The sequence below is a fragment of the Peromyscus leucopus genome, chromosome 8a (genome assembly GCF_004664715.2).
Source record: "Peromyscus leucopus breed LL Stock chromosome 8a, UCI_PerLeu_2.1, whole genome shotgun sequence".
Taxonomy (NCBI): Eukaryota; Metazoa; Chordata; class Mammalia; order Rodentia; family Cricetidae; genus Peromyscus; species Peromyscus leucopus.
The window spans coordinates 55396016-55406015 of record NC_051085.1 but is presented as its reverse complement, the minus strand read 5'-3'; the positions used below and the strand labels follow the sequence as shown (position 1 = coordinate 55406015).

Sequence of the window (10000 nt, the reverse complement as noted above, 5' to 3'; positions counted from 1 at the left end):
GGCTTCTGAGAGGAGCTTGGGCAGTCCAGGCTGCAGTCTCTGTCTTTGTCTTGATCGACTCTCAAGAACTTGGGGAAGAGAAAGAAGCGAGAGACATTTAAAGAACTCTGGTTGAGCAGAAGACAGTCCACTCCACAGGAGCACAGAGCGGTTGGAGAACAGACTCCAGAGAAATACAGCCACTCTGTGCTCATATCTGACAGAAACATCAAGTGAATCGCTATAAAAATTGTAAGTCATCCATTTCACAAGTAGGCACTCTCTGGCCACAAGTCCAAATGCAAAGTCTGATGAGAAAACACCTTCAGCCCTTTATGAGTGGAAGGTGCTCTCCCATTCACTTCCCCTTAGGAACCTGTAAACAGAGGAAGGGGCTTACTACTCTGCCATCCTCTTAAGAATGGTCAAACTCCCAGTGACCAGTCCCTTAATGAAAACTGAGTCCTTCTCCACCCACAGTCCCTCAAGAAGCCATCAGTTGTGGAGAGATACACTTCGGCATCATTATCATACTTCTTAAGAGTTCTCTTTGATGGCTTCCTGTCTAAGCTGTTAATTTTAGGAGAGGGATGGGTAGGGCTTGTCACAAGTTTCTGACTCTCTTTCTCAACTGTGAGTCTGCAGTCATTGAGACCACTGCAAAAGAAGCTTCCTTGCCCTTTACAGGAGAGCAGCGATCATGGACTTCCACATGGTTTCTGGAGTCAGCACAGACCAATGACATCCACACTGGACTTGAGTTTTTTGTTTTGTTTTACTTCTTCTTTTTTATTGGGTGGAGGGTCACAAGTGTGGGGACAGACTTGGGAGGACGAGGAAGTGAATGTGACCAGGATACATTATGTGAAACTCCCAAATAACCAATAAAAATACTATTTCAGGGGAAAAAAGAATCTGTAGATGTCATTGTTGCTGTTGTTTATAGCCCCTTTGCTAATTCACTCAAGGTCAATGTCTTCTCATACCTCTGGAAGTCACTAAGTCAGGAGTATGCCCTGCAGGAACTAGGTCATCCTTCCTTTTAAAATGGCTGCATTGTCAGAATGCATGTGTGTATACCCTAATGAACTAGGTTATTGGTTTTTGTTTTGATTTTTGTTGTTGTTGTTGTTTTCTTGAGACAGAGGGTGGCCTCAAACTTGCTATGGAGTCAAGGGTGGCCTTGAACTCCTAATTCTCTTACCTCCACCTTCCACATTCTGGGGTAAGTGGGATGCATTACCATGCGTTGTTCATTTTTCAATTTTTATTCTTATGTTTTGAAAGTTTTTGTTTTCCAAAAAAAACATTTTGTTGGGTGAATGTTTGGTGCCACAGTTGAGAAGCTGCTGTATCCCCGTGAAATGCTTTGGACTCCCCATCCTGCACTTCTTCCCCACGGCAGGAAGAGCAGAGGTCTAAGAGGCCACACTTCCTCACAAGTTCTCACAAGAGTAGCAGCACCGAGACCCTCTCTATAGGGACCGAGGAGGTTACCCACAGGACCCTTTTGCATGACGTAGTTCCCAAGAGCAGATTTCCCAAGCTTTCGATCCTTCCTTTCCTCTTCCAGGAATTCGACGTGACTCCTAGGGAAATCTCAATCCAGATGCTTCTGGCCCTGCCCATTCTCCTTGGACAAGGGATCAAGCACCCTGGACAACACATTCATCTTGCTTCCTGTTCTTCATGCCCATGACCCTGTCCTGTCTAGTCATACATCAAGCCAGATAGAAGGGCAAGTACAATGACTCCCAAGTGACGGAGGAACTAGGGGCCATCACAGATCTGGGTCGTGAGTGACAGGTATTTCCTGATTTATGGAGCATTAGGAATGCATTAAAAGGGAGAAAGCTTTTTAAAAATGGAGAAGGGGAGGGGGAAAAGCATGGGGAGGGGGAGGAAGGGAGAAGGAGTAGCCCTCTAAGGTGAGAAGCTCTTTACATTTGCATCTCTTCTCCCAGCAAGAACTCTTATAAGCTTGTTTTCTTCACTACAGATGGCCCAAAGCAACTCAACCTTGTGCCAGAAAAAAATAAATAGCAAGCAAATAGCACATGGGAATACCCAGGAGGTCCACAGGTTAGAACTCCCTGAAGGTCCATACTGACCTAGCTGTCTTATACAGGTCAGGACCACCTCCTAGGGATGGTGCCGCCCACAGTGAGCTGGGCCCTCCCACATCAATTAATCATCAGAACAATCCCTCCCCCCCAGATGTGTCCACAGGCCAATCTAATCTAGGGCTTTCTTCTGACTCTATGCTCACCCAAATTGACATTTAAAGCTAACTAATAAAGTGAAGCATAGATCACCTGCTCTTCATAAATGGCCAAGTTTAAACTAAAAGGAAAAGATTTAAACAAAACCAAGCCAGATAAGAAACAGGTGTGAACACTCTCCACATTCTAATATAGAAAAATTCCTGTTGTAACATCCATCAGACTCTTGTCAGTCATGCTATGGGATAGCATGTGGAACGGCACATCACCAATGGCACACACAAAGGCTGTAAGATTCCACAAGTTCTTCCCAAACCACGGCCCTCCACCGGGCTTCCCATGATGCAATGTCCCACCTCTGATGCCAAGACCTATCCTTCATTTAGATGCAGAGCCTTAGACAAGGTACCAACAAAGAGCAGGACTGAAGAGAAGACCATGCTGGCCACTTTGAAAGCAAATAGATAATGACCAAATTTTCCACAGCTGGGGAAGAACGCCTGCCTGGATTCTCAGAGCCCATCTCCACTCTGCAGCTTGGAGTTTATGGACAACACTGTACCACAAGGTCTGGCCTCAAGGTTTTACACACCTGAAGGTTTTACACACGCCTGTAACTCTGCAGGTCACATAGGTTGCACACTGTCACCAGAGGAAGTGGTCCCTACGAAGATAGTGACAGACCCTCCTTCCTCCTCATCTATAGACAAGGTGGGTCTGGGGAGAGAATGTAGATCTCAACTGGGAAAATTGAAACCTTCAAGTTCAGGACTTGGGTTCGATGCCTCAGTAAGATAGGTGGTGCAAGAGAGCCTGTGTACATCAATGCCTCTGAGTTACATGTGTAGACATTTGAAAGCTAAGAGAAACTACTGAATGAGATACATGAATTACAGGACTAGATGAAATCTGGGGGCCAGAAAGACACCTGTGTGGCCAGAGAAGACATGGGGAGAGAGCCAGACCAGGGCTCTATGTCTGAAATAAAGGGTGGGTCTTGGCTTCAGAGGTTGGACACCGTATCACAGGCTCTTCTTGTGTGACACGGAGACAATAAAACAGCACCCATTTCACAAAGATCACCATGACCATAAAATGAGACGGTGTTCTGGAAAACATCTTGCCCAGACATGAGGAAGTCATTGGCAATGAGCCCTACCAATCACATACCTGGAGTCCATTATTTTAATACATGCATGCCCACTGTGGCTCCTTTCCAACACTCACACAAATACCACTATAGCATGTGAGCTCTGGGCAACCCTCCCACACATGATTATTTCCAGGTAAAAGATTGGGAGTGTGCAGTAAAAAGAGCTAAATTAGGTCAAAAAGTGATAGGAAGTCTTTCAAGAAAGTGTTAAAGGATGTAGGAGGATTCAGGGGAGGAAAAAACAGAAGTCAGCTCTGTCCCAGTGTGGCTAGAGTAAGTCAGGGGACATCTGGGGACAGGTGGACAGGGAGGGGCTAAAGCTAGTGGTCACTCTCTCAAGATCAAGGATGGGAAGAACGTCACCTTGCCTGAGGAGCAAAGGCCACTCAGGATGCAGGTGCAGTGAAGAACCCAACTCCACCACCTTGCTGGAGATCTCTGAACTAGAGTCCTAGACAGAACAGGAGACGTCTAAGACATCCCGGCCATTTGTATTCATTCCCTCTCCATCCACACACACTCACTTTCTCTCCCTCCCTCCCCTGATTTTTATCATTTGCTTTAGTGGACATAAAGCCTTGTTTACACATTTTATAGACATATTAGGCATGCCAATTTTTGGTATGATGACTTGACATTTCCTATCATTCTCTCAGCTTCTGGAGTGTGTGGTCAGGAACCCACGGCTGGACTCGGGTATGGGTCAGGCTGTCCTCGCTGTACAGTTCTCTTCCTCAGACCCACAGACGTTTCCTTTTGTCTTTTTTCTCCTCCTTGCCTTCTCCTCCTGACTACTTTCAGTGATGAAAACAGGTGCCTTTGCTTGCTGTCGGCTCCTCTTGGTTGAGATTCAGTCAATCATTGCTACAGGTTCGTGTTACAAGAGTCAGTGGGAACTTCATTATCCTAAATTCTCCCTAATAAGATACCATATGACTGTTGTTAGTTCAATACAAGAGTTACTTCTGGCAATAAGAAAATTACCTTCCTTGGCATCCAGTCATTACTCTTTCAGATCAGAGATGAAGTGTTTGCAGACTTACTGTGCAGTCCTGAGACAGAGTTGGGCCTCCGATGTATCTGCTCTGTCTCAGGTCTCTTCAATGTAAAGTGTTTGTGGAAGGTTCCATGGGCCATAGGCACTGTCTTCAATGGCAACTGAGAAGCAGTTCTCTATCCAAGACCCCAGGAGGAGGCAAACATCAATAACTCCCATTCCAGGTCATGGGTCTGGGCCATCACACGGACTTGGGATATGGAAGACCCTTCAGCGAGGACTCAGGAAGTCAATTTGGAGCCGTTCAACGGGAAATCACGGGGAGACAGCGTCTCCCCATTTATGTAGCCTCGGTGCCTCCTATGGCACTGGCTCCATGTTGGTGCTCAGTACTGGTTTATTGCCCCAAGAGCCATGTCAGTGTGGTGGGGAGAACGGCAGGGGCAAGAGGAGGGGTTGGGGAAACTGATGTAGGACTCCCCGATATGACCTTGATCTCACAGACTACCGAACAGCCAGGAACCGTGTGGGACCTATGGGTCCTCCAACTCTCCATGCCCATCTCTGTTTCGTCTTTTTACTCACATCTTATCAGACTTCATCCACCAGGCTGTCTCCCTGCTTAAAGGTTCAATGTGCTGTTGCTGTGGCGAGCCAGGCTTTGGAAGCCTTGCTTGTCAGGTGCATTATTCCTCTCAGATCCTTCTCGTGAGATAATACCATAGCCTGCCTTGCAGAGGAGACAGCAGAGACAGCTAGTGATCACCACGCTCCTGTGGTTTCACAGAGGCAAATGCAGACTTGTCCCCAGGATCAGAATCAGAAGCCTGCTGCTATGGGAAATGCGAACCATGGGGCCCAACAAGGTGTGGCGCGGAAGCTACATTATAACTTGATATATATGAGTTGAAAGGTGTCTTTTAACCTTTCCTCTAATGTTTCCTTTTCTTCCCAGATGGTAGCTTTTCAGGAAAGGCACACACACACCCCCATCACTAGCAATCATCCATCCATCAGAGAAGGCCTCACCTGGAGCAGAAATGATCATATCCTGAGAACCACCTTTCCCCCTCCAGCAATAAAGCCCCCTTTGGGCCACCTTGCAGAGCTGTGAGGAGCTGAGACAAGGATGGACCAATAGCAGTTTGGCCACACTATGGCAATGTATATAATTATGCATACCCTTTCCCCATCCCATTTCTGTCTCTATTTAAATAAAAGCTCATGTCTGTATCCTGAAGATGAACTCAGAGTCCCCAGACCCTTCCTCTACTCCTCTGCTCAGTGTGGCCATATTAAATAAATCTCTTGTTCTTTCACTGGCGTGTTGACATGGATGGCTGAGCCAAACATGTTGGGGGTGTTGGAACCAGGGCATTTGCCCCCAAACTTTCAGTTACATCATCAGTGAAGGAAAGCCCCAATGACCAGACAAGTTACAAGGATCCACAGATGGAGATGGGGCTATAAGAAAATGTCACCTGTCCTGCCTGATCCCCTGCGCAAGGAACCTACGAGATGAAGCCAAAATCTTTTTCCTGCATCAAAAAGGGTAAAATCATTTTGTCAAATGCTCAAGGGTCAAGTGCAGATACATTCCTTGTGGGACAATATTGTTGAGAACAGAGGCCATGGTTCAATCAGAGCAAGGAGAAGCTCATAGGCCACCAGCAGATAGGTACCATTTCCAGTGGCCACTCAGCTGGTCCAAAAGGTCACCAGACCCAAACTCATCCCCATAGCATTTGCCAGACCCAGGTTGGGTCTTCCTCTTCCAAGAAGGCTCCTAAGCTTACACTTGTGAATGACCCAGGAAGGACGCCAAGGCAGGGTATAGGGAGAAAGCCTGGGGTCTGGGATTGATTTCAGCCCCTGTCTGGGAACTTCCTCAGAGGGCACCTCCCCTCTCCCTCACCTTGCTTCACAGATGGGGAGGGATTCTTGGAATATTTTTAGTTTTGTTTACACTGTGAGATGGATGGCCAGGTCATGGAATCCTGGAGAGAAAGCTCTCCCCATCCCTGCACCTCCACTCCAGCTCCCTCGCTCCCGAATGCCCCGGGGCTATCTACAGCCTTGGAGGAGGAATACAATCTTGGAGATAGGGTCTGGTGCTGAGCACGGCAGCACCAGACACTGGCCTGCAGGCCTTCAGCTGACACCTCCCGACTGGGCATCGGGCACCCTTCTCCCAGGTGCTACCACTCTGGATACCAGTCCTGCAGCAGGGCCTGTGATCCACAGAAACAGTCAACAGTGAGGTTTCTTTCAGGCCTGTTTATGATTCAAAAGAACCCTCAGTAGCACGAATCTATTTTCCTCCAGACCCTGGAGTCCAAAAAGAAACCCCCTACGTGTGCAGCTTCTACGGTTAAACTAATTGCAATAAAATAAAATCAGAAATTCCACTGCCTACTGGGCCCAGCTGTGCTCTGAGTTCTTGGTGGTCCCCTGTGGCAGCTGCTGCTGCTGTCCTGACAGTAGAGGTCATAAAATCTTCTACCATCAGTGGCCATGCCTTCCTTATCTAGAAACGTGATTACCTCCCTAAACTAGTTCCCTAAACCTGAGCTTTCCTTGGAAAATGCTGAAGGAGGGAACAGTTTTCAATAAGATGGGTGGAAATGAATTCTGTAGCATGTGACAGGTTAAACAGGTCAAAACTGTGGAGAAAAGGACAATTTTAAAGAAATTATCTTGAAATTTACACTTTTAATTATAGAGAAGGAAGACATGTTATAATTACAGGAAGGAGAGAATTTAGGGCTTGTGGGGGGGGGAAGAAAAGATTTCCGGGGACTTCAGGGGTGCTTAAGTGAGAGAGGCAGAGTGTAGAGGAGACTCCCGAGGGTGGCTGTGAAGACGCAGCTCTGAGAAGGGGACGCCTAGGCTCTCAGAAGGCTAGCTCCTGCCTCCCAACAGGGCACAGGACAAAGGCTCATTCCTGACATTAACCCGAGGGAAGCACAAAGAAAAAGACCTAGAGAAGTGAGGTGCTGAGAGAGGAACCTAGTGCTGAGACCAGCATCCATGAGACATAGCCAGGGGGCTGCAGGAGTGAGTCGGAGTGGGGGAGACTCTCGGCTCTATCCCAGGGGAGAGCTCAGCTTTCCTTAAGAGCCATTTCACAAAATGCTTGTCAGGTCACTGGCAGGCACCAGGGCTCTCACTGTGAGGTACATGAGCATTAGTCTTCATTGAAGAACCCATAGAATTGTGTCTTTTTCTACACATTACAGAGAGATTAAATGTTACACACAGACATAAAGGAAGTTCGGGTTCTCAGAGGATATGGATGGGCTGTGGATGAGACCCCAGGGTGCTCTCAGTCAGCATCAGTCTGAGAATGTATGGGCTGGAAGTTAGCAAACTGACTGCCATTGGCTTCCCAGGTACTATCTCTGGCAATTCAAGTGCCATTAAGAAAAAGTTGGGCAGACAGAACCCAAAGGTCTTGCTCTCGACACATGAGCCTCTTCTCTGTCCATCAGAGACACAGAAACCCCTGCATGAGGGAAGCTTGCATTAGCCCGGGTACCCTGTGACAGAAAGCATGTGCCCTCAGTGACTCTTGTCAAAGCATTCAGCTGACCTGCAAAGCTTGGATCCCACCTGGGATGTTGGGAGAGAGTCATCACAGCATCTAGTCACTGCACTGTCTCACAGAGGAGAGTGAGAAGGCTTTTGCACACAACCAAGTGGAACAAGCCAGTGAGCAGCATTCCTTCATGGCTCTGCTGCTGATCTCTCCTCCACGTACCTGCCTTGAGCTCCTGCCTTGCATTCCCTTGATGATGAACTAAATAAACCCTTTCCTCCCCAGGTTGCTTTTGGTCATGGTGTTTATCACAGCAATATAAATCTAACTAACTCAAGACTCCATTCAGTTCACATCCCCAGAGTTAACTGCTGTGGGATGGTCTGTATGTTGAATTGCTCTGATTGGCCAATAAATAAAACACTGATTGGCCAGTGGCTAGGCAGAAAGTATAGGTGGGACTAACAGGAGAAAAGAAAGAACAGGAAGGCAGAAGGAGTCACTGCCAGCCACCGCCATGACAAGCAGCATGTGAAGACCTGATAAGCCACGAGCCACATGGCAAGGTATAGATTTATAGAAATGGATTAATTTAAGCTATAAGAACAGTTAGCAAGAAGCCTGCCACAGCCATACAGTTTGTAAGCATTACAAGTCTCTGTGTTTACTTGGTTGGGTCTGAGTGGTTGTGGGACTGGCGGGTGACAGAGATTTGTCCTGACTGTGAGCCAGGCAGGAAAACTCTAGCTACAGTTAACAGCCAGGTGACATGAGACTTGGAGGCAGCTAAGACTCAGTCCCTACGCTGGCTGAGGCCATGTCTCTCCCTCTCACTTCTGGAGCACCTGTTCAGGAAGATATCAGTGCCCTAGCAGTTCCTTGGGCTCCTGCAGCTGTGTGGTACTGGAATCAGGCCTCCAGCCCGGGCTTACTCCCACCTTTAGGAAAAAGAGAGACTAACCTGCATGCACCCCCCTGCCAAGTTGTCCGGCTCCCTGTCTTAGTCAGTCACTGCATTTGCTCAGGCGGCCAAGGAAGAAAGACCCTCTTCACGTCTGGTATCCCGGCAACAATTTTCCAAAATCTAGACCAGTGTGCCCAGAATCATGTCAACCCAAGAAAACATCAGGGTTTACAATGGAGACAAAGATGTGACTTATTTGGGACAGTTTGATGACATCTGAGTGACTCGTTAATAATACCTTCAAGTTTCCAAGCCTATGATGTGGGCAGTTCAGAGACTGTAAAAATATCAGGCTACAAAGGGTGCTGCCTCTCACAAGTTCCCAAAAGGCAGTGAATGGGAGGAGCCAATGGAAAGGGGCACAGCAGTCAAGGTAGTTGAAAGCAGCCCAGAGCTGAGGAGTAAGTGCTCGGATGGAATGACCTCCTGGTCATCATTTACCTAAGATTTATATACTAATTGAAAAGCAAACATATTGAATTATCAATGTCTCCCAAACTTACTTTACCTACTAACACTTAGTACACTTAATATTTCATTAATACATCAGGTTAATATAAGCTGCACTGTGACACCGTGAAAGTCAGCTCTCCTGACAACGGTGGTGTCCATCCCAATGCTATGGTGGCCTCTCTACATTGAACGTCATTTTCTGAACAGGATTTTTTTTTTTTTTTTTTTTTTTTTTTTGGTTTTAGAGATCCACTTTAACACTTGTCCAGCACCCCCACACTGAGCAAAGTCACACAATCTCACACCAAGTCAAGCTACAAGGCAACAGCCATCACTGCCCAAGAGTGTGAGCCGGGGCAGGTGGGGTCATCCTGCACTGTGCAGGAGGTAATACCAAGGCCAGAGAAGTGAGGTGCTTTGCTCAGAATAGAAAACACTCTTGGGTGGGGGGAGCTCTGAGAGGGCTTAGGACATGTACCTTTGTCTTGCCCCTGACCACACGTTGTCCTATGAGACTCCCTTAGATTGTCATCCATCTGTTACATCGCTGTCCCTTCACCTCCAAAGAAAAGTCTGCAGACATCTGCCCCATCCAGCCGTACAGCTTGGTGTTTGGTCACCAACATTGGCACTGCCCCATGGACAGGCCCACTTTTCTGTCACGTGATATCATCGGGGGTTAGAGACCACTGAG

At 47.4% G+C, this 10000-nt stretch overlaps 1 protein-coding gene across 2 annotated transcripts in view; it reads right to left on the bottom strand.

The window, feature by feature from the left end:
• Positions 1-10000, bottom strand: part of Smoc2 (SPARC related modular calcium binding 2) — a 132260-nt gene that overhangs the window by 87825 nt on the left and 34435 nt on the right. For both annotated transcript variants that reach the window (XM_037200505.1, XM_028866604.2), the window contains exon 2: positions 1-68. This exon is cut by the window's left edge and continues 104 nt beyond it. In XM_037200505.1, the coding sequence (XP_037056400.1) occupies positions 1-68 (68 nt within the window). The remainder of the gene's footprint in view (positions 69-10000) is intronic.